At 44.5% G+C, this 24,557-nt stretch overlaps 1 protein-coding gene across 4 annotated transcripts in view; it reads left to right on the top strand.

Moving 5' to 3' along the window:
• The window catches only part of Aplp2 (amyloid beta precursor like protein 2), a 64,646-nt gene extending 40,538 nt beyond the window's left edge, over window positions 1–24,108 (top strand). Inside the window, exons 6-18 of one of the 4 annotated variants that reach the window (XM_057766384.1) lie at window positions 992–1,197; window positions 2,161–2,328; window positions 4,941–5,071; window positions 6,889–6,963; window positions 8,223–8,381; window positions 9,851–9,979; window positions 13,968–14,067; window positions 14,733–14,885; window positions 16,280–16,315; window positions 19,146–19,237; window positions 20,776–20,850; window positions 21,180–21,335; window positions 22,687–24,108. In XM_057766384.1, coding sequence (XP_057622367.1) covers window positions 992–1,197; window positions 2,161–2,328; window positions 4,941–5,071; window positions 6,889–6,963; window positions 8,223–8,381; window positions 9,851–9,979; window positions 13,968–14,067; window positions 14,733–14,885; window positions 16,280–16,315; window positions 19,146–19,237; window positions 20,776–20,850; window positions 21,180–21,335; window positions 22,687–22,788 — 1,582 coding nt within the window. In that variant the 3' untranslated portion in view covers window positions 22,789–24,108. The remainder of the gene's footprint in view (window positions 1–991; window positions 1,198–2,160; window positions 2,329–4,940; window positions 5,072–6,888; window positions 6,964–8,222; window positions 8,382–9,850; window positions 9,980–13,967; window positions 14,068–14,732; window positions 14,886–16,279; window positions 16,316–19,145; window positions 19,238–20,775; window positions 20,851–21,179; window positions 21,336–22,686) is intronic. The other 3 variants (XM_057766386.1, XM_057766385.1, XM_057766387.1) reach the window with 3 other exon arrangements.
• Window positions 24,109–24,557: the final 449 nt, after the last annotated feature.

The following is a 24,557-nucleotide window of genomic DNA, read 5'->3' as shown; positions in this document are numbered from 1 at the left end:
ATGGCGACCAAGAGCTTTGTATAGCCTGTGAACACAGTGGAATTAGCCTTCCAGGAGGCAGCTCAACTTTATTCCAGAGTGAAGGGAGAGATGAAGGATGGGGACAGTGGCTGGGGCATCGCCTAACTTGCATTAAACAGCACATTCCTATTATAAGGCTCCGAGTACAAGTCTTAGTTATCATCTGTGGAAGCGTGGTCCTATCCTAAAGCTCCTAGCACAATGACTAATTACCATGTGGGCACCAGGGGGAGAGCTGCTGCAGGGAACTGTGTCGAGGTAAGTCAGGTAGCCAGACCTAGAGACATTTTCCAAGTAAGGTCAGATAGAGTAAGAAGCCCCTCTCCCTCAAACTTAGGGGAGAAGGGGGTCCTCCATGTTGATGAGCTCAGAAAGAGCTGCCAGACCATGGTAGACTGCAGCCTCTGCCTAACAGGGCCTCCCAGTGGAGGTGTCAAGGACAGCTGTACATTTGTGAGACAAAGATCTGTGTAGTCCTAGCTGGCAGCGAATTCCTTATAAAGACCAGGCTGGCCTATGTTTTTGCCCTTCTGTAAAAGTGACTGTTGGTCTCTCGCTGTTGGATAACGTAAGGTTGGTGTCTTAGCTGGATTTCTGTTGTTATGATAAAACACTAACCAAAAGCAACTTGGGGAGAGAAGGATCTGTTTCACCACCGCACAGCTTCTCAGTCCTTCATGAAGGGAAGTCAGGAACCTGGAGGGAGGAATTAAAAGCAAAGACTATGAAGGAGTACTGCTTACAGGCTTGCTCAGTTTGCTGGGCCATACTGTCTTCCATAGGTTAATGCAGTCTGTATTCACTAATTTCCCTTTTGCCAGTAAAGCTGGGCCAAGGGCTTTGATGTCACAGTTACATATGAGATGAGCTTATTTCCTGTCTCTGTTCTTGTGTTTCAGAATAGGGAAGGGAATTGTGTTTTGTGTATAGGAATTGCTACTAACCTTCCTTTTTGGCTTATGGCCTCTAGTGAATTTCCTACTGAAGCAGATTTGGAAGACTTCACAGAAGCAGCTGTGGATGAGGAAGATGAGGATGAGGAGGAAGGGGAAGTAGTGGAAGACCGTGATTACTACTATGACTCTTTTAAAGGAGAGGACTACACTGAGGAGAACCCAACTGAGCCCAGCCGCGATGGCACTGTCTCAGACAAGGAGATTGCTCACGATGTTAGAGGTAACTCAGCAATGCCATGGCGTGACGTGGTTCTTTCCTTGGAGGTTGTGTTGTTTTCCTCACCCACCATGGGTGAGTCTCAGACGGCAAAGCAGCGTCTGTACCAGCGGGATGCAGCTTTCTCTAGTGTGGTGGGGCTGTCAACACGAGCAGCTGGGCAGGTCCAAGACGGGTTCGGAATGGAACCAGAAAGCAGAATTTGGCATTCCAGAGCTCCAGTTAGAAAACAGGAAGCAGCCACCCTTAAGGACTCTTGATAGCCAGCTTAGAATGTGCTGTCGTCCCAGGGGCAGCTCTCACTTCAGTGCAGCTTTCTTAGAAGGGAGGGAGTGACTTGCTTGGTTTTTCTTTACCCATGTGTGTTCCTGTCTGTAGACTGCCCTTTCTGGTCGGGCTTTTGTAGAGGGTAGGATAAAATTGAAAAAGGAAAGGCTATGATAGTTCGAGCCACTTACATATAATCACTGCTGATTAAGATCTGAAGAATTAGGACTCAACTGGAGGAAAATATTTGACTTGTCTAGAAGTGTGTAGTTTACTTTGGAGATGAAGACTGTGTAAACGCTAATCCTTTCGGGTGCTGTAGTCCCTGCTGCAGGTATTACACCTGAAATGGCCTTTCTACTCACATTGACTCCTTTGATCCTGCGAGCAGCCATCAGAACAAAGCAGGCACCTGTCACCACTGCACAGATCAGAAGTGTGAGGCTCACAAGCAGATCCTTTATGTCAGCCTGTGGTATTAATCTAGACTCAGTACAAAAAAAATAGAAAAGTAAAATTATCTTTCTCCCTAAATGTCTTCATCATGTGAAAGTGATTCTGTCTGCCTGAATTGGTGAGTGAGGTTGGTCAGGGCTTTTTAGGCCAGTTGTTCCCACCCTGCCCCGGCTGGCCTGTAGCTCTGTGAAGCGTTTGAAGCACTGCCTCTGCCCTGCTGACACTCTGACCATTTCCACACAGCTGTCTGCTCCCAGGAGGCGATGACGGGGCCCTGCCGGGCTGTGATGCCTCGTTGGTACTTCGACCTCTCCAAGGGAAAGTGCGTACGCTTTATATATGGCGGCTGCGGCGGCAACAGGAACAATTTTGAGTCTGAGGATTATTGTATGGCTGTGTGTAAAACGATGAGTAAGTCCCGCCTTGTGCTGGCCCTGCACAGCAGTGCCATCCTGTCCAGCCTTCTGTCTATCCTGCCGTCCTTGTGACCGCATCTATGTCATGTTTATGCTGACTCGGGTGTTTGCCGTCAGTCGTTTCCCCCATCTTTGTGCTTTCTAGACCAAGGCTTTGTCTTCCTGTTGGCAGTTGTGAGCTCAGATTTTGGTGTCCTGTGCTCCCTGTGTGTCTGCTGATGGTTGGCAGTGAGTGGTTGCACAACCAGGGTCTTGTTCTTTCTCGTGGACCTTGGAGTTGATAGGCTGTGGGGTTGGGGTTGGTGTCTTCGGGAAGGCATCTGGTCCTCTGGTCATCTGTGGTTGAGAGGTACCATAGAGCAATTCCATGATAGCACTGAGGGCTGCTCCGTCATGTGCCTTGGCCCATGCCTCTTGTTCTGTGTCTGACTAACCTGTTGCTGAACCCTGCGCTGCATGCTGCCTGTTAGGACAGCCACCATCAGAAGGAGTGACAGCAGGAATGCTTGTGGGATTCCGGAGTATTGAAATGCCTCGCTTTCTGCACTCTGGTGAGAGCTGTGCCCCACACCTCTTGACTTGACTTTGCCAGTCTTGTGGTCACATGGGTTTTGCAGGGCTCTAGGAAGTGAGTCCATTTTTGATTGTGTGTGGTTTTGGTGTCAGAGGAAGGGCAGTGCTTCAGCTGAGCTGGACTTACATTAAACATAGGGAGCGATTTTCTTATAGTTACTACTTTCTTTGTCAAGATCCTGTCTTGTATCTTAATTTAAATGCTAGGAAAATCCTCGGGCGAGGTACTTTCCCTTGGTTCCTGCTCTGGAACTCATCCTGCTGCCTGTCCCTGGTGTTTGCTGTAGCTTCTGATAGTTTCTCATTTGAATATCTTCACAGACTTTCTTCTTTGTCTTCCAAAAAACGTTTAAGATCTTAATCTATTGTGGTGTGCTTTATTGCTTTCATTCCAGCAACACTAGGGAAAGGCTGTTTTTATTTAGTAGTCCTAAAAAGGTTTAAAGAAAAATGAACCATGAGAACTTTCATCCATAAATTTATTTAGGAAAGATTTAGATATAAGAATTTTTGTGATATTTACTGCTTTTAAAAATGATTCAGCTAAGGATATAGAGAACATTATTTTGGGCTACTGCTTAAGGAATTGAGGCCCTTTGATGATCTCAGGGAGTGTGGAGATACTCTCTATACCCAAATCTCACACAGTACTTTGAACAAGGTGAAATCTCCTGTGCATCAGGAGAGCTCTGCTGAGGAGAAGCAGTTGTGTGTGTACTTCAGGGTCCTCAGCTGGAGAGCCTTGAAGACCTATGCACACCAGGTTATCTGTGCTCACACTGGGTAGGCTGAGCCTGCCATGATCTGACCTGTACTTCATGTCTCTAGAAGGAAGTCTCTAGAATGCTATGCTTTTCCTTTTTAGTTTCTAGGGGTGATTGGACTCACTGTTAGCATTCTCCCAGCCCAAAGACTAGAACCGTCTTCGCAGCACAAAAGCCTTTGTACTTGTGATGTGTGTTACTGATGACTGGGTAGAGTGGCACAATGATTTGAAATTCTTCACTGAACTTTGAGTAAATGCTAGAGGAATATGATTTGTTAAGAAACACGCTGTAATTTAATTCATTTGAAAGTTGGGTACTGAGATCCTTCTTCAAAATACGGAGAGAGATGAAGTATCACAAGATTACAGTTAGAAGGTTTACTAAATTAAAAGGGGGCATAGAAAGTGGCTTCTGATAGTTTGTGGAGTGGTCAGCTGATTTCTAGCTTTTTTTTTTTTAAAACCAGTTTCACACTTACTGTCTGGGTTAAAATTATATATTTCCACAAAGTGAACTTGCCCACCAGTCCATTGTGCACATAATCACTTGCCTTGGGGGCCATAGCAGCTCATGCCTAAGAGCAGTGAGGTCAGAGGCTTCTGTCTTAATGGTCTGTGCTCTGGAGAACACCTGGAAGCAAGCCTTAGTCAGTGTTATGAGTAAGACCAAAGCATCTTCCCATCAGCAGAAAGTGTCCTCATCAAATAAATAAATTTAGTTTAACCTTTGTTAGCCTAAGCGTCCTTCAGTGAACTTTCTCCACTCAGCCTGTACGCAAAGAATGCATACTTGAACCAGTTTCCCCAAATTAAGGCCCATAGAGTGCCGTAAAAAAAGACAGGAAACTGTTCCTTAAAAGTGGAGACCTTTGTGGAAATGTCTCCATGAGGTGTGATTTTAGCCCTGGTTTCCATTTAGATACCATTAACAATAACAGTAGGGTGGCATGTTTTAGGTTTTTAGATTTCAAGCTCTGAAGGGTAAGATTGTAGAAGCAGCTGTGTTTTTTTGTCCTGCAGTCCTAAGTAAAGGCTTCCTGGGTTCTGAAGATGCTAGCGCTTTGGGCTGCCAACAAAGTACTGTATTTACATGGACTGACATGGTTAGCGAATGTTACGCAAAGAAGATTGCCCACCGCAATCTAGAAGTGGCATCTTGGCAGGCAGCCGCACCCTGCACTTTCTGACAGAGCCACAGACAAATCTCGTCCATCCTGTGGCTCCTGTGCTCGATTATCTGGCTGACTCTCTCTCTGACTTTGTTTCAGTTCCCCCAACTCCCCTGCCAACCAATGATGTTGATGTGTATTTTGAGACCTCAGCAGACGATAATGAGCACGCCCGCTTCCAGAAGGCTAAGGAACAGCTGGAGATTCGGCACCGCAATAGAATGGACAGGGTAATGGTTTGTATTGTTTGTGGTACTAGGAATTGGATCAGGACATGATACACACTAGGCAAGTACCCTGCAAGGCAGGATTTTTATACTTGGAAGAGAGGAACATTGCTGGCTAAAATACCACGGGGTTCTGGGGAGCTACCTCCAGTGGATGAATCCCTTTTCTCCACCTACTCCCTCATGTGATGAAATTACTTTCAGGGGCGTTGCACTTCTGAACACGCCCTGTACTGGTATGTGCTTGTTACTCTTGCTATTGCTGACTTTAAATTTTTATTTTTAAAGATCCAAATTTTTTGTCACTGTCAAAATTGAAGACTTGGGTTATGAAGCTGAAAGTAGATTAGATGAAGTAAAACAGTCATTAATGCTTTCTAGTTGCAGAGGGAAGAGTCTAAGTCTCTGGAATGTTTATTTACTTGGAAACATTCTAAAAATTAAAGCAAGGAGGCTATAGTACATCCTCCTCATGATCATGCATAGTTTAACCTAGGTGGCCTTGCCTGGGGACTTAGGATATAGCTTAGTTTAAAGAGTGCTTTCTTAGCATGCATAAAGGCCTGGGCTCAGTCTCAAGTACCATACAAAGCAGGGTAGAGGGGCACTTGTTATCCCAGCACTTGGAAGGAAGCAACAGGAAGACCAAAACTTGAAGGTCATCTTTAGCTACACTTGGAGCCTGAGGCCAGCTTGAGTTACGTAAGATTGTCTCAAAACATCACAGACTCTAAGCCAACAGCTGGGGAGCCTGTATGGGGCCAAACTAGGCCCTCTGCATGTGGGTGACAGTTGTATGGCTTGGTCTGTTTGAGGGGCCCCTGGCAGTGGGACCAGGATCTAACCCTGGTACCTAAGCTGCCTTTTTGGAGCCCGTTCCCTATGGTGGGATGCCTTGCTCAGCCTTGATGCAGTGGGGAGGGCCTTGGTCCTGCCTTAGCTTTGTTGACTCGCCATGGGGTCCTTAAGGAGGAATGGGTGTTGGAGGGGGAGACTGTGGTTAGTATGTAAAATGGATAAAAACATTTAATAATTAAAAAAAAAAAAGAAGGGGGCTGGAGAGATGGCTCAGTGGTTAAGAGCACTGGCTGCTCTTCCAGAGGTCCTGAGTTCGATTCCCAGCAACTACATGGTTGCTGACAACCATCTGTAATGAGATCTGGCACCCTCCTATGGCATGCAGGCATACATGGAGGCAGAATGTTGTATACATAATAAATAAATTAGAGGAAAAAAGATTGTCTCAAGACAGCAATAACAGAAGGAATTGGTTGCTAGGCTCGTGCTCCTCATATTTTATACACTGGACTTAATCTTAGCAAAATGTCATTATCAGTTTTGATAAAAATAGGTATTATTCTTAGGGTTTTTTTTTGTTGTTGTTTTTTTTGTTTGTTTGTTTTTTTTTTTTCGAGACAGGGTTTCTCTGTGGTTTTTGGAGCCTGTCCTGGAACTAGCTCTTGTAGACCAGGCTGGTCTCGAACTCACAGAGATCCACCTGCCTCTGCCTCCCAAGTGCTGGGATTAAAGGCGTGCGCCACCACCGCCCAGCTAATCTTAGTTTTTGATGAAGAAGGAATAAGCGTAATAGTAACTTGCCCAAGATATATAACGAGGAGATATGGAATTGAAGTTATGTCTGGGGGTGGCCCAGGCCTAGACATTTTTGAGCAACAGTCTGACCTCAAGAGATCATGTGGTATGGTTTCCTTTTGCACAATTTCCGGCATTGGATTCAGTACCCATCAGTATTTTTTAGAAAATGGAGAAGTTGTTTCAGAGGCTTATTCTCTAATAAGTGCTTTTGATCTTTGTTCTAGGTGAAGAAGGAATGGGAAGAGGCAGAACTTCAAGCCAAAAACCTCCCCAAAGCAGAGAGACAGACCCTCATTCAGGTAGGACGTTTTCTCAGGGCAGAGGGGACAAAAGGTCCAGTGTGACCTGCAGAAAACACAGTCAGGGCCAGCTCCCAGGGTGTTTGAATTTAACACCTCCTCCTAGTCAAGGACTTAAATTACAAGGAAGTTTCTCTCTCTCCACTCTCTGCCTCTTCTCTCCCTCTCCTCCTTTCCCCTCTTCTTCCTCCTTCTTCCCCTTTTCTCCTGTCTTCCCCATTTAGTTTTCCCTAGTAATATTACTTGTCTGAAGTAGAAAGAGACCAAGCACACCTAATTGATGCAGGAAGTGACTTTGGCTTTGCTGTTGTTAATTCTGCTCTCCTGGCAAAAGCCCTCCGTCGTCTTGTTCGTGAGCTCTGACTTGTTTTTCAACACTACTGGGTTAAAAAGAACCTGACTCATTGACAAGCCAGAAGGCAGAAAACACAGCTCTTTAATGCAATTTATCCCTAACTTTGTAAACCTGTAACCTCAAAATCATAGCAACAAATTTGTTGCTATTGTATCCTCTTCAGTAGACAGGGTTAGCAATAGAAACAGCAATTCATAAGACTGATTTGGGTTTGAAAAATGGATCGTCTTATTGCTTTAATTTTTTGTGGGTGGGAGCAGTTTTGGGAGTTGAACAAAGAGCCCCCCACCCTCACCCAGACTAAGCACATATTTTAAAATTAGTATATACCAAGTGAACTCTCTCCTCATCACTGGTATATTTCCTGAAGGACCTTGGCTTCTTTAATCAGTCACTCAAATTCTCAGAGCTTTAATTCTTACATAAGCAATTTCATCTTCTATAGGGATATTTGATTCAGCAACCTTAAACTGCCAGTGAACATGGCCAGACAGTTCACAGATAATGTTCTCTTCACAGCTCTAGTAGGTGTGACTGACTCAATGCGAGCCAGCACATTACTGAGCTATGCTTCAAAATATGTCCTGTTAGTTACTGGATTCAGGATTTAGAAGTTTGTGTCTTGTTAGAGCATGGAAAACATGATAGTGAGCATTGAAAAACCAGATGTTAAATTGCAAGCCTAGTCATTTCAGTTCAGAAATTCAAGAGTTTCTCTAACACAGAAACATTTTTTTTTTTTTTTAATGGATGGACGCATCTTAATAGAAATCAGAGGTGATGTCTCTCTGAATCTGTTACGGTATTATAGACACAGAAGCACTAGGCAAAGATCCTGAGGGTGCTTGCTTAGACTTCCTACTGGTGCCATGAGTTCCGTGTTGTTCCTCCTTTCTTGACTTAGCATTTCCAAGCTATGGTTAAAGCTTTGGAGAAGGAGGCAGCCAGTGAGAAGCAGCAGCTTGTGGAAACGCACTTGGCCCGAGTGGAAGCCATGCTGAATGAACGTCGGCGGATAGCTCTGGAGAATTACCTGGCCGCCCTGCAGTCCGACCCGCCTCGGGTGAGTTGGCGGTCTGAGCAGTTATGGACAAATCCTGTTCTTCCTGCTGCCTGTGTAAAGCGTGTACTTAGTGGAACTCCAGTGTTCCGCATACAGCCTGATAAAAAAATCAGATTTTTATGACAAGTTTTTTTTAATTAATTAATTTATTTATTAAAGATTTCTGCCGGGCGGTGGTGGTGCACGCCTTTAATCCCAGCACTTGGGAGGCAGAGGCAGGCGGATCTCTGTGAGTTCGAGACCAGCCTGGTCTACAAGAACTAGTTCCAGGACAGGCTCCAAAACCACAGAGAAACCCTGTCTCGAAAAACCAAAAAAAAAAAAAAAAAAAAAAAAAGATTTCTGCCTTCTCCCCGCCACCACCTCCCATTTCCCTCCCCCTCTCCCATCAAGTCCCCCTCCCTCGTCATCCCTAAGAGTAATCCGGGTTCCCTGCCCTGTGGGAAGTCCAAGGACCACCCACCTCCATGACAAAATGGAAGGTAAAGATTAAAAAAGAAAAGGAACCGAGTCTAGTCTGTGCATGTATGAGCTTGGTACCATTATATCACGGTGTGCCTGCATATGCTACCTGTGATATGCAAGTGGACAAGCATAAACTCAGGGGACTCAACTGTTTCCATAATTCTGGATTTTCTGTGGTACCTTACTTTCAGAGAAGGAAAGCATGCCTTCTTTGAATATACGTGTTTGAACCAGTTCCATCAAAGTAATATTATGCAGGAAAGGGAAAGGTGTGGGCAGTGGTGGTGCACACTTGTAATCTGAGCCTTTTAGAGGCAGTGACAGGGGAGTCTCAAGCCTGGGGCTGGTCTAGTAAACAGAGAAGGAAAGTTGTAAAATAATTCATAGTGGAATATGAATTATTCCACTTGAATAAGTGGTCTCAAGCTATTTTAGTGCATAAATCGAACCTGTCTTGCTTTGAGAGTGATAGAAAGTATTGGACAGGAAGCTAGTGAGGTGACACAGAGGATAAAGACACATGTGCTGCAGAAACCTGACGGCCAGAGTTCAATCTACAGAACCCACATAAAGCTGGAAGAAGAGAGCAAACTCCACAGAATTGCTCCCTGACCGCTACGTGCATGCTGTGGTCTGGCCTCCCCTACTCATGTACTTAGGTGTGCATACTGTTGATAATTTTTATTACCTAAAAAAGTATTTGTCAGAAGGATACTTATATCTTTCTTGATTAAGCCATTGAAGTGTCTCTCTCTAGAGTGACACAGAAAACCACCTAGCTCACAATATAGGTGTTAGCCACACCAGGAGGGGGAAAAAGGTAATTCACAGGAGGACCATGAGCTGAAGAGTCTGGAACAAACATAGTTTTTTTGTTTTTTCTTTTTCTTTTTTTAAACCAAGAAAGATAGTTCTTTATTTGTTTCTAAGCTATCGCTTTTATCCTTAATCAATTTTGAAACTTCCGTTTTCCTTACCTATTTTGCATTCTCTGGTCTTGGCAGCCACATCGTATTCTGCAAGCTCTGCGTCGTTATGTCCGTGCTGAGAATAAAGATCGCCTGCACACCATTCGTCATTACCAGCATGTGTTGGCGGTTGACCCAGAAAAGGCTGCCCAGATGAAATCCCAGGTAAATGAGACATTTCCAGCAGGTGCTGAGACATGCTGCTGCTTATGCTTGTTGTTAGTTGGGTTTTTCCAGAAAGAGATAAGTGAGTTTCCAAATCAGATTTTTATGTCAGTTCATTTCTGATTCAGCTTATCACCGATTTGGTATGTGAAACCTTTTTCTAGGCAAATACATTGTGCAGGTCTTAGAAGTTGTTCTTTACTCAGTGGTAGGGCAGATGCCCGATGTGTTTGATGAGCCCCAGGATTTGATCTCTAGAGCCACAAAACAATACGCCACCTCCTTTGGCATCCAGTGAAGTTTTTATTCAGACAAACACATTTCTGAGTTTGTCCTATGCTGAGCCCACTTTACTCCACTGCCATTTTTACAGGTTTTTTTCTGCTTCTTCTTCTAGCTCTCGTCCATACATTAGTAACTCTCATGTATTCATAGACGGTGAACTGTGCAAAAGACTGCACTGTGACGGTCCCTTGGTTTTCTGAGGACGGTGTAATAGCATCACCATCCTTATTCTATTGTCCTGTTGTAGTCAGCCGTGCAGATTATGAGTACTCACATACATGGGTGTGTGCACAGTGCCCTCCCAGAAATTCTTCTTCCCAACTTCTCATAGTAAGAACATAAAATAAGTTACCTAGAATCCACTCCCTTTGTTGGGCAGAAGTTTGTGCTACCGTCTACATGTTAAAAGTTCACATATAGTCTAATGAAGTTGGATCCCTTGAATACAGCTCAAAGACTAATACAGATTAATTTTGTTAACTATGAAATGAAGAATTACTTTCCTCCAAGGTGCAGAGTTCACATTAGAAGTTGGATATTTGAGAGAATTAAAGAACTTTGGTGCCTGAAGAGTGGGACTACAGGAAGGGATATTTCTGAGGTCTTGTGTTAAGGTTTCACTTCACACTAGATGGAGTGGAAGAGGGAAAACACCAAGAGTTCCAGACTGCCTTTGGAAGACAGGCGGAAAAATGAATCTTGTCAGGATTGGATTGATTTGATCCAAATCTTTTATTATATTTTTGTTGTATCTTATGGGGGGAGGGAAGTCAGGGGGATGAAAATAAAATTAAGTTTATATAGTATATATCAAATATATTTTTGGAGTGGATATTTTGCACTATATATATTATGTACCATATTCTAAGAATGTAATGGAGAGAGAATCTTGTTTTGGTGCCAAAGATAGAATCTGGGACCTTACACATGCTAGGCAAGTACTCTACTGCTGAGCTACATATCCCTGGGCCTGATTGGTATATAAATAATTTATTAGCAAATTCCTGAGACAGAGATCCATAGGAAATAAACTGAGAAATAGAATCATCTCATCCTAGCAGCTCGGAGGAGAAACCTAGCTCTCGTGGGAGCTCTAAGTCTGTTCTCAGTTTGTGATGTCAGTGAAACAGAAGCACTGAATTGCATTTTCTTTGCCTATTCCTGTGCTACTTGAGGACTCAACATGCAAACACTCAGCTCCTTACACGATAAATATCCCTTACCCAAAATATTTTAGGACCAGAAGTATTTCTGATTAGGGATTAAAAAAATTTTTTTGCTTTATATGTAATAAGATATTCCTTGGAGCCGGGCGGTGGTGGTGCACGCCTTTAATCCCAGCACTCGGGAGGCAGAGGCAGGCGGATCTCTGTGAGTTCGAGGCCAGCCTGGTCTACAAAAGCTAGTTCCAGGACAAGCACCAAAAACTTCAGAGAAACCTGTCTCGAAAAATCAAAAAAAAAAAAAAAAAACATTCCTTGGAATTGGAGAGAGACTCGGGTTAAGATCGCTGAATACTCTTCTAGAAGACCTTGGGTTTGATTCCCAGCACCCATATGGCCACTCACAATCATCCTGTAACTAGTTCCAGGGGATCTGATGCCCTCTACTGGCCTCTGGAGGCACCAGGAACAAATGTGGTATGCAGGCTTACATATAAGCAGAACACCCATACACATAAAATAAATAAATCTTGTAAAATATTTTTTCTTTAGCCTGACCCAAATTTAAACCTGAAATTGGTTTATGTTTTATATATGCCTTATAGTCTGAAAGTAATGTCATGCAATATTTTTAGTGCTCCTATATTTTGAAGCTACCATTCAGGTTCTTTAGCACGAAGGTTTCTTTTTTTTTTTTTGGTTTTTCGAGACAGGGTTTCTCTGTGGTTTTGGTTCCTGTTCTGGAACTAGCTCTTGTAGACCAGGCTGGTCTCGAACTCACAGAGATCCGCCTGCCTCTGCCTCCCGAGTGCTGGGATTAAAGGCGTGCGCCACCACCGCCCGGCTAGCAGGAAGGTTTCTATAATGATTAATTCCTACTATTGCACCCTGTGGTTCTTGTCCTCTCAAAGGGCTCCTTAATTCATCTGAGGAAGTATAATGGTATCTACACATGCTTGGTTTCTGGGCTGCTCATTGCAATTCCACTTGCATTTTTTTTGCCAAGGCCCTCACACTTGAGTTTTCCCATCAGTTTGATTGGCAGAATAGCAAATACAAAATTAAATTGCTTTCACCTTGCTTTTAAAGGTCAGAAGCACATCAGTCTACAGTAAAAGTATCTTTAATTTTTTTCCGTTTCAACCCTTCATGTTAATGTCTTCAGGGCCACCCAGTCCACTAGTTGTGCACGCCCTCTTTAGAAGATTTGAGTCAGTGCAAACTTAGGCTGGAGAGGGCAGTGTGGCCATGAGTTTGTTGAGCTGCTGGTGCGAAACTCCACCCTACCGCGTCTGTGGATCACAGTCACCTGTCTTTCCAACCTTGGATGCTTTTGTTGTTACATTGGATTAACAGTGTTTGCTTTTAGGAAAGTAGTGAGCTAGCTTAGATAAACGTTTCTTCAACAGTTAAGAATGGGTGGTGGCGCACGCCTTTAATCCCAGCACTTGGAAGGCAGAGTCAGGAGAATTTCTGTGAGTTTGAGGCCAAGCCTGGTCTACAAGAGCTAGTACCAGGATAGGCATGAAAGCTACAGGGAAACCGTGTCTCGAAAAACCAGGGAGGGAGGGAGGGAGGGAGGGAGGGAGGGAGGGAGGGAGAGTTATGCCTTATCATGAATTATTTTAAAGAGCCATAATTTTAATAGAAATACATTAATTTTTGTCTTAAGGTAACAGTTTTAGATAGTTGTTTCACCAGACCTATGAGCAGCCCTGCCTTCCTGCCTCTAGTTTCAGTGTATGTCTGCCTGCTCTGCTTTGGCTGGTCGAGAAGAGTGACTGGCATTTCCCCCTTTCTCACCCTATAAACCAGGGCCTTGACTCAGTAAAGTTAGTGACAGCTGTTTTGTATAAAAACCAAGTCAAGGGCTGGAGAGATGGCTCAGAGGTTAAGAGCATTGCCTGCTCTTCCAAAGGTCCTGAGTTCAATTCCCAGCAACCACATGGTGGCTCACAACCCTCTGTAATGGGGTCTAGTGCCCTCTTCTGGCCTGCAGGCATACACACAGACAGAATATTGTATACATAATAAACAAATAAATAAATATTTAAAAAAAAAAACCAAGTCAACTGACTAGTAAGCATTGGTTTTTTTTGTTTTGTTTTATCTTTTTAATGTGGATGAGTGTTTTGCCTGTATGCATGCGTGGTGCCTGTGAAGGCTGGAAGAGGATATTGGACCCCCTGGAACTAGAGTTAACAGCCAGTTGTGATGGTGCTAAAATTGAATGCTGGTCTTCTGCAAGAGCATCAAATGCTCATAGCCATCTGTCCAGCTCCTCATGACCATATTCTTAAAATGAATATTTGAACTGGAAGCCCTCTCTGTCGATAAATGACTACCACTCACACTATGTGCTGTCTTATGCTTTAGAGGTCAGCTAGTCTGGCAAGGAAAGTAATAGACTTCTCCTTCCAGCTGTTTTGCCTTGTTTAGCAGGAAGTATAGCCTTTGCGTCTCGGGAACTATGTGGGTATTTTTCCTCCTGACCTTACAGTTTTCAGTGACAAGATCTCTCCCCATCCTCTGTTCCTTAGGTGATGACACACCTCCATGTGATTGAAGAAAGAAGGAATCAAAGCCTTTCTCTGTTGTACAAAGTTCCTTATGTGGCTCAAGAAATTCAGGAGGAAATCGGTGAGTACTAATTATATCAAGGCCAGACTGGACTTTTTTGGTGAGGCTCAGGAGTGATGGCAGGGAAGAATGAAATAAATAAAAGAGTAAGCAAGGCTGGTGAGGCAGACATTAGCACACCATGGTTTCAGAAAGTCTAGAATTAACTGGAGATTTCCATGACAAGGCTGAGGAGTCTCCAAAGACAGATGTACTGGCCTAGAGCCACAGAGCCTTAAATTTCATTGACCTTCACTCTTACTAGCGGAAGAAACTCAAGAGTGTGAAATTGCAGGGGCCTGGGATGTTTCCTGTTACCAGTTTACCCCGTATGTCATTCTGTCCACTGCTCAGTGTTCCAGAGCAAAATGGTTTGCTAATAAACAGTATCTGCGTGAATTCTTGTTAATGGTAGCGAAGATGCAGGTAGTGAAATCATCCAAAAGGCATAAGGTTGCAGTTATGTGTGGTGACTTATTTAGAGATGGACCACGGGTCCAGTAAAGTTGGACAGTGGGCAGGAGGTAGATGTAGGCAGGAGTTAAGCAGGAGGTGGGCCAGAATGGGTCTATTGCCTGGTCTTGAGCTCTGGGATGACAAGAATTGACCTATTTCAGAGTGCTGGTCATGTACCTAGACATGCTTCTTAAATGCTGCTTTTATGCTCCCTGTTGTGTTTTTGTTAGATGAACTCCTTCAGGAACAGCGAGCAGATATGGACCAGTTCACCTCCTCCATCTCAGAGAGCCCTGTGGATGTCCGGGTGAGCTCTGAGGAGAGTGAGGAGATCCCGCCGTTCCACCCTTTCCATCCCTTCCCATCTCTGTCTGAGAATGAAGGTATGTATGGTCCTCAGAGCCGTCCTAGGAGCAGAGGAGAGGAGAATGAAATTAGAAAATTGGAATACAGTTTTTAAAAATCTGGTTGAATTGGGGAGGTTGTGTCGTGTGAGAGGGCAGGGGAAAGGGAAGGCATGGATCTCCCAAGCACCTGTTGTGTGTGAGCAAGTAATACACTTTGATATCAGGGAAATGAGAAATATTTCTCACATTTAGTAGATTTCTTACACTTTATAACAAGCTGTCTCTGTGGTGTTCCTTTGGGTTATAGGACATCATTGTCTTTCCTAACGGTCTGGGGAGGCAGATTTGGGGAGAAACTGAAGAGGTGTCCAGGCTCAGGTTCATGCCTCTGATGTCAGTTGATTCCCAAGCATGTTTTCCTTTATTCTCTTGCTGGTTCTCAGGATCTAAAATTATGAATCTGTACCAGAAATAAACAAGCTGCTAAGACTTGTGCCCTAAGAGTAGTTTGTATAATCAGCTTCTATTTCCTGCTGCTGCTGCTGGTCAGGGTAGTGATGATAAAAATGGCCCCTGGCTTTGGAGTCTTCATTCTGTGCCAGCTTTAGTCAAGCACTGGACTTGGGTGCATTTCGTTCAGCCCTCAGAGCACTCTTGGAAGGGAGATACTGTGGGTGTCTCTCGTGGAGATTCTGAGATTTGAGCAGATTAGGTACTTGTCCAGGGTGTCACGTAGCTTAGATTCTAAGTGGAACTGGATCCACACTGACAGTTCAGTTCCTACAGCTCCTGTGATACAGTCACATAACTGATTAGATACAGTAGCCAAGTGCAGCTACCAGACCAGTGGTAAGATGTGCATCCTGCCCTGGCTTTAGAGCTTAAAACAAAAACGCCTTCATAACCTGTTAGCTCAGAGGTTCAGCTGCAGTGCTCCTGAATACTCGGGAGACTCGGGGGTGAAGTGGTGTCACCCCTTCCTAGCTCTCACCCCACAGATCCCAAAGCTCCATGAGGCTGTAGGGCGGCCACACATGGCAGCTTCTCTAGGCTTTTGTTTGGAATTGGGGCATTATGGGCAAAGCTCAACCTAATAGTTCCTTGTCTCTTTGTCAATGAACCACAATCAATACTAACTTCATTTTTTTGCTGTTTTCTAAAAATAATAGTAATTTGTGGGGTAAACTAAATAATACGGGATTCTTCCAAAATTTCTCTTAAAAGGTCCAATCCTGACTTCCCACTTATCTCTCTCATCAGGGATGCATCTAGTGATTTCCTGTTTAGATTACTGTTGGCTTGATTATGGGATATTATTTAAGGAAAAATGCCTTTTGTTCACGTTATAGAGAGGAACTTAGAAGGAAACCATTTTCTTTCTTAATCTCCTTTTGTGCTATTTTGTTTTTTATTGTTTTCCTTTCTGCTAGACACTCAGCCGGAGTTGTACCACCCAATGAAAAAAGGTTGGTTTGTCAAGATGTTCCCTTAAGACCTCCATTCCTTTTCACTTCCCCCAGTGTGTTGGGAGTTTCATTTTATGTTTCATCCTACCATCCGACATCCCCACCTCATTTCTTCAGCCATGGCTGAGTAGAGCTAGCGTAGCCCTGCCTTCATGTTACTAACGAGCTCCCTGGCTTTCCTGGCGTGCAGAGTCTAGTGCTGTGTGACACCCAAACTTGGCTTTGGGGAGTCCCAAGAAACAGCTTTGTTTGTCTAGGTAAATGTCAAAAAAGTATGTCAGTTTAACAATTGCTGTGTATAGCTAGTCTGTATGAGATTGTGTTTAATTTTTGCAGTCAGGTAGACTGTAAATGTCCCTCTTTTTTCCCGTTATTATTACCAGTTGCCCTCTCCCCTTTTTAGCTGTCTTTACGATCCATCTGTGCCACGTCTCACGCTCCTGAGTTGCAGTCTTCCTTAAACACAGCATGCTGCTGCTGAGAGAGGTAGAAACAGGTGGGCTGTAGGTGCAGCGAGTCCCCAGTCTTCAAAGACAGTGTGTACTGTAGAAAGCCCTATGCTAACTGCATTACCGTCATTTTTACCCCCCAGATCCCTCTTGGGCAGGATTTTATAGATTAAGCAGTTGGAAAAAGTCACCCAGGTATTGCTTCCTAAGTTGGCAAGATTAATAAGTAGAGAGGATTGAGGTCTGGACCCAAGACTGTCTTCACAACCCACGTGGTTTCTGCTGCCTGACTTGCTAATGACAGTTGAGAACCCCCCAAGTGGTAGATAGTCCCCATTTGAGTCATTGGCAGCAGCGCTTGTTCTTCATGTATTTTATGAACTTACTCTCTTAGCGTTGGTAGTCTGGTCATGGGCGGACCAAGTGAGAGTCCCTGGCTCAGAAGCTGATGTCGTAATTTATGTCATATTTTATTCTTAGAATCAGTCAGTAGGATCTAACTCTTCTGAGTGTCTTTGCATGTTAGTGTTATTCAGCTGTGTCTCTTCTTCCTGCAAGTCACTATGCTAACATTTCTCACAACTGTGTGTCTTAGGTGTTAAGCCTGCCTGACTTTTACTTTTCTACTTAAAAAATGTGTTGGGACAATATAGCTACTAACTTTGGTCTCTTGAAGTCGCTTGTGTGCATTATGAAACCAAAGTGAGCTTAGTCAGTGTTAAAAAAGAGCCACGGGCTATAACACTGCCTGGACCAAGGCCAACCCTTAGATGAGCTGGTTCAGTGTCTCTTTGCATTCTGAGAATCTTTCCTTTTATGACTTAAAATTATAGAGATTGAGGTGGGAGAAACTCAGGATTAGAATTTAGTAGTCTTGATATGAGCATCCGTGCCAAATAAGTCAGTGCCTTTCTAGATCCCCTCTTCCTTGAATAGTAGACAGGCAGGGTTGTTTTATTTGAGCCACCAGAGCCAGCCTTGATTTAACTGCTATCAAGTTGTACTTTTCTTTTGAAGGGAACGCTCTAGACAAAGATTGCGTCACTTTGGCTGCAGTGTAATGTGTTAAAAATTTAACTAGGCCACGAGTTCAGTAGCCGCATGGCCATTATTAATCTCGTGTTGGTCTCTGTTAAGAAAACAAGTCAAGTTGTGAATGAAAAACTTCACTATGGCTGGGCTTGACATTATTGCCTGCCTTTGGCAGCTCCTGGACAGCAGTGCTGAATGTAACTCCCCATTAGAATCTACTCACTAGCGGGTCAAGTTGGTTACCAAGTCTCTATAAAAGGTTTAAATCGTATATATATAGTAAACTAAATATGTTGTTAATAATAAGAAGCTTGTTATAGCTAGGAAGCATATGCTTGAAAGTAAAACTAAAAAGGATTTTTCTCTCTATGTCTGTGCTGAGCCCAGATATGCTGTGGTCATATTGTGTGCCACACACGAATGATGCTGGCTTAAACCATTTCTGACCTTGGAAAAAAGACAGTTACTATTCTTGCTCTTTCTACCTTGATTAAAATTCTTTCTGTTAATAAACTGCTTTCTTGGGGGCTGGAGAGATGGCTCAGTGGTTAAGAGCACCACCTGCTCTTCCAAAGGTCCTGAGTTCAATTCCCAGCAACCACATGGTGGCTCACAACCATCTGTAATGAGATCTGGTGCCCTCTTCGGGCCTGCAGGCAAAGCACTGAGGATACTGTATATGTAATAAATAAATAAATCTTTTAAAAAAAATAAACTGCTTTCTTCTGCTCACCTGGGTTACTATTTAGGATCCAAATCTGAGGGACAAAACATCCAGTGAGAGACGGGGGATAGATAATTACAAAACAATTTTAAATGCTACAACCTGGAAATGTCTTCCTAGAGACCCTGAAACTTGAAGGGCAAAGAGAGGACTTGGGGATGGAAGGTGGCAAAGGTTGATATTGGACGCAGAAATAATTTCTTGTGGAGAAAACTATTCTGCTCAAAGCACACATACAGGAGCAGTGCTTCATCTGTGCAGTAGAATCTGGGTACCAAAGAATTGTGTTGTTGGGTAGCTAGTGCTCATTATAGTCACATGTAAGGGTTGGAACATGTTTTCCATCCTGGAACTCCCCCAGACTCAGCTTCTCCAAAGGTTTGCATTCCATCCCTTCAGGTGGGAGACCAGTGAGCACCCTGTCTCCTTCATCAGTCCTTTGCAGTGCTTGTGCCATTCATCCTTGCAGAGCGCAGTGCATCCTCAAACATGCCAGTGCGGTGGCACAGGGAGTCTGGGGAGCATTTGTGAGAAGCTCTCTGGCCCAGGCAGGGATTCGCTGCTTCTCAGAGACTGGCCTGAGGTGGGCTGCCTAGAAACTCAGCTGTCAACATTTTCTACACAGGATCTGGAATTGGAATGGCAGAGCAAGACGGGGGACTCATTGGTGCAGAAGAAAAAGTGATTAACAGTAAGAATAAGGTGGATGAGAACATGGTGAGCCATTGCCGTTTGCATAGCACATCCCTTCGTACACTGGAACAAGTGGCATGGTGGCTAGTACTTCCCGGTTAATGTGTGTGCCGGTTTTCCATGTGGTTGCTTTTTCCTGGTTAGCATTTGCATGAGAGAACCAGTGAAGCCGCTTTTTTCTTGAGTAGTTTACCTTTTAGTATACGGTAGGGAACTCATGTACAGCTAAAGATATAACTAGCATCGGAGGCTGTTTTCAAGTAAGTTAAAACTTACTAAGTGGAAAACTGAATAAAATTGAGCCTTTTGTTGTTTTTCTTACACTGCTGTTCTTATTCTTCTTGCATTCATAGTTTTCGGACTACTTACGTTTTTTGGTTGCTCTCAGCTAAATTTGATTTTTTTTTCTTTTTAAATTACTTTTGGGGGTGTGTGCGGTCACGTGCTTGCCATGGTGTGCGTGCAGAGATCAGAGGAGTCATTTCTCCTTCCGTGTAGATCCCAGGGACCAAATTGAAATTGTCAAGTTTGGTGGCAAGCACTGTTACATGCTGAGCTGTCTGGCTGGCCTGAGTTGTAGTGTAGTTCGTTAGCTGTCTGTCCTGAGCTTCTTCTCTGCCACCGTTACTTTGTGGGAAGTTCAGGTAAAGAAACTGACTGGAGCCGGGCAAGTGGCACACGCCTTTAATCCAAGCACTTGGGAGGCAGAGGCAAGGAAAGCCTAGCCTACAGAGTGAGTTCCAGGACAGCCAGGGCTACACAGAGAAACCCTGTCTCATAACCCCCACCCCCCCAAAAAAAGAGCCTAACTGGACTGGCCACCTTGCAGCACCTCTGCCCACACTTACCTCCTCCTGTGCCCACACTTACCTCCTCCTCTGCCCACACTTACCTCCTCCTCTGCCCACACTTACCTCCTCCTCTGCCCACACTTACCTCCTCCTGTGCCCACACTTACCTCCTCCTGTGCCCACACTTACCTCCTCCTGTGCCCACACTTACCTCCTCCTGTGCCCACACTTACCTCCTCCTGTGCCCACACTTACCCCCCTCCTCCTCTGCCCACACTTACCTCCTCCTGTGCCCACACTTACCTCCTCCTCTGCCCACACTTACCTCCTCCTCTGCCCACACTTACCCCCCTCCTCCTCTGCCCACACTTACCTCCTCCTGTGCCCACACTTACCTCCTCCTGTGCCCACACTTACCCCCCTCCTCCTCTGCCCACACTTACCTCCTCCTCTGCCCACACTTACCTCCTCCTGTACCCACACTTACCCCCTCCTCTGCCCACACTTACCCCCTCCTGTGCCCACACTTAGCCCCTCCTCTGCCCACACTTACCTCCTCCTCTGCCCACACTTACCCCCCTCCTCCTCTGCCCACACTTACCCCCCTCCTCTGCCCACACTTACCTTCTTTTGGAGGGTTGGTGAGTACATTGGGATCAGTGTGACCGAAGAAACAGCTTCCCAACACCATATACAATAGAAAATGAATGACATTTATGTTCATTTCTCTCCCATTCTCTGAGTAGATGCTAATAATTGTGACTATTTCAGGTCATTGATGAGACACTGGATGTTAAAGAAATGATTTTCAATGCTGAGAGAGTTGGAGGCCTAGAGGAAGAGCCGGTACGTGTTTACTCGAGAATGGAAGGGCAGTGTTCATTCTTTTTTCTTATCTTTTATCTTAGTTCAGTAGAGATAAGACACCTGGTACTAAGTTAATAAGGGACTTCAGTCCCGATTTCCCTCTTTTCTGAATAAGAATCCAAGAAATGAAAATTTCCTTGGAAGTTAGAAAAGTGGGCATCCTCCTTGATCTGGTGATGTCATCAACAGAATGGGATTGTTGGGTGGCCCTGAGTTTTTTAAACAGGCTGAGAGGCTCGTGGTCCTCCTTGGGTTCCTGAGTCAGGTTGTCCCTGGGACATTGTTTCTTATATGCTTTGTTGTTTTAGGAATCTGTGGGACCTTTGAGGGAGGACTTCAGTTTGAGCAGCAGTGCCCTTATTGGCTTGCTGGTTATTGCCGTGGCCATTGCTACCGTCATCGTCATCAGCCTGGTGATGCTGAGGAAGAGGCAGTACGGCACTATCAGTCATGGGATTGTGGAGGTGAGGACTTCAGCTTAAGCTGATGAGGATCCACACTATCAGTGGGGGTGGGGGGAGTGGCTAGGACTGGATCTGTATGGAATTCAAAGATCTGGACCTACCTTTTGCTGGGCATGCTGCCATCATCGATTGTATCACTCATTAGATTATTAGGTTACATTTGGAGATCAGCCATCGCTGAGTTGTGAGTGTCACCAACTTTCAACATCCATTTGGGTTTTAATCAGTTAAATGGTTCAATGTCAGAAGTTCATAACATTTTATGCTTCAGAAAGTAGAATAACACTCTATCCTTGGTGTGTTTTTTTCTCTGTGTGTGTGTGTGCGTGCACGCGTGCGTGCGTACACATGCATGCATACTTGTGTCTGTTGGTGGGATCAAATCAGAAACCTTGTGTGTGCTAGGCACATGCTCTTTTATACTCTCAGACGTGTGCCTCTTTTTGTACTGCTTGGGGATTGGAACAAAAAAACTAATGCAGGCTGCTATTGTCCTGTGTCTGCTGGTGCATACTTGGAGCAGTTTGCTGCTCGCTCTTTCTAGTGGGTGGTGGAAACTCTTTTTTGCTCTCCGGTCACATAATGCACTAAGGCATATGATGCACTGTTGAGGAATACTGTGGACACGCACGCCGGGCTTCAGCTGTAGCATTCCAAAACTGGAAATGACTACAGACCATCTGGCCCCTTTCCTTATTTCATAGCTGAACATGACAGGACTTGCTTCCACTATCCCAAAAACTAAGTGTTGGTCACTTGTCACTGTGGCTTCTAAGAAGCTGGTTCTTTAAACTAGTTCAGCAACTGTGTCTTAGTGCACCCAGTTCCACAGAAATTTCTCAGCAGCCTGAAAAAGGGAATACTGCCTTTTTACTTTTAAAAGCAAATCATAAAACCAGCACAGCAAAAAAAAAAAAAAAAAAAAGTCAGAACCTAAAGAACTGACTTATGTAATGGGGATAGCCTCTGTAATGGGCTGTCATTTTAAATTACTCTTTTTCGGAGGGCGGGGGTATACATGATTTGCATATAGAAATCCAAAGACATTTAGAAGTCATTTTTCCTCTGTGTGGATCCCAAGGACCAAACTGAAATTATCCAATTTGTCAGTGATCTGTTCTCTCACTTGGACCAGGCTTTCAGAGCTTCACTTTAGAGAGAAGCTTACCTCTCACCTCTTCCTTTCCCCCTTCCCTGTGTCCTTGATACCAGTTCTTCTTTGCTCTGTCCAGTAAAAGAGGGTGCTGGGCTGCTTTGAATCCCGTGGGATTGGGCAGCAAATCGCCTGACGCCCCGAGGCTCTGCGGGCCCTCCAGTATACCACAGTGACCTGCAGCCTTTGTTCCTACAGGTTGACCCGATGCTCACCCCAGAAGAGCGTCACCTGAACAAGATGCAGAACCATGGTTATGAGAACCCAACCTACAAGTACCTGGAGCAGATGCAGATTTAAGGACAGGATCTGTGTGACACCCTGGCTGGAGGCTGGTACAGGTGGGCCAGGAGAGGTTCAGCATTTGTGCCTGACTGCTGACCACCAGTGGTGCCAGAAGGCCCCATCGTACATCCTGCTCTCCTGGATTGTTAAGACTATAAAGTACTACTGTAGGATTGCAATTTCCATTCTTTTAAATGGGTAAAAAAATGTTAATATAACAATATATGATATATAAACCTTAAGTGAAATGAAAAAATGATCTATTACAGATATCTGATGGATGTAGTTTTCTTTTTTAAATTAGAAATGCCACTTCTATTGTATTGTCTCACACATGCTCTATATAAATGGGAAATGTTGATTTTTCGATGATAGACTATATACACAGATTGTTCACCTTACGTCAGTCAGTTCTTTAGGCTCATTTGCTGTGCTGGTTCTATAATTTGTTTTTAATGTAAAAAGCAGTATTCCCTTTTTCAGGTTACTGAGAAACTTCAGTGGAACAGAAGTGCATTGTGATACAGTTACTGAGCTATTTTAAAGGCGTAGTTTCTTTGGAAGCCTATGTTTCCCATGCTGGTGTCTGGGTGCTTCTGGACCAGCTGTCACCAAGCAGGGCTAAGGCACCTTGAGCTAGCCCAGTGCATACAGAGATCCACTGTGTTTTCCTTCAAATCCAGTTCTTCCGCAGCAACTAGCCTGTAGTTACTATGTGCTGTTCTTCCACTCCTGGTTACTGTAGCTTTCGCTGTCCTCTTTCCTTTACCAAGTGTGTCCTGATGTGCAGCACCTCCTCTGTGGACAGCTCCCTCCAGTGCACTGACCTCTGCCCTCCTTTGTGCCCCCCCCCCCCAGCCTCCCAGCCCTTTGCTGTTCACTCAGAGAACACCATAATAAATACATGGCTGAGGACCCAGGAGAGCTCACAGGAGGCTTCTCTATAAGAAAAGAGAGTGTTCTGGGTCGTCCGTGAAACTGGATCTGTAGACACTGTGGAAGTCTTTGACAATTTTTGTCCCGTCCCGTGAATTGTAATGCTTGTGTATCTGAAGTTGATGCTCATCACCTGGACTTTGTTGTTTTACTCTCAAGGTTCTGGTAACCTGTTGTGGGTTTCCTTTTGTTTTTGGTTTGTTTGGGGGTTTTGTTTTATTGTTGTGTTTTGTATTTTTCTGTGATTTTTCTCCTCCCCTTCCTCCCTCCCCCTTGGCCCTAGCCATGCCTCTTCCCACTCACTATGCACAGACTGAAACTTCACCTACAAACTTCTTAGTATGATCTGTGAGAATGTACAGAACCCGACCACATCAATAAACACTTTAACTTCCCGAGTGCCTGTGTACTGACCATGGCATTGCTCTGCGACCATGGGGCTTTCTGGTCCTGCTTTGGAGATGAAGGGCATCTTCTGTGAAGAATTATAGCCTGCATTACAAAGGCCATCTTAAGTCAAACCAAGAGCTTCATTTTCACTCAAAGAAGAAGAAAGAGGCTGGAGAGATGGCCGAGCAGTTAAGAGCACTAGCTGCTTTTGCAGAGGACCCAGGTTGGGTTCTCAGCACCTGTATGGCAGCTCACAACTATCTGAAAGTCTAGTTCCAGGGGATCTGACACCCTCTTCTGGCCTCCATGAGCTTCAGGCACACGTGGTATGTTACATACAAGCAGGCAAAACACTCATGCACATAAAATAGTTTTACCCCAGTCAAGAAAACTGGGTGTTGTGGCTCTAATCTCAGCACTTGGTACTGTTGAGTTGGAGGCCAGCCTTGACCACATTG

Source organism: Chionomys nivalis, chromosome 4, assembly GCF_950005125.1.
Source record: "Chionomys nivalis chromosome 4, mChiNiv1.1, whole genome shotgun sequence".
NCBI classification, from domain to species: domain Eukaryota; kingdom Metazoa; phylum Chordata; class Mammalia; order Rodentia; family Cricetidae; genus Chionomys; species Chionomys nivalis.
This window is presented reverse-complemented; position numbering and strand designations above follow the sequence as displayed.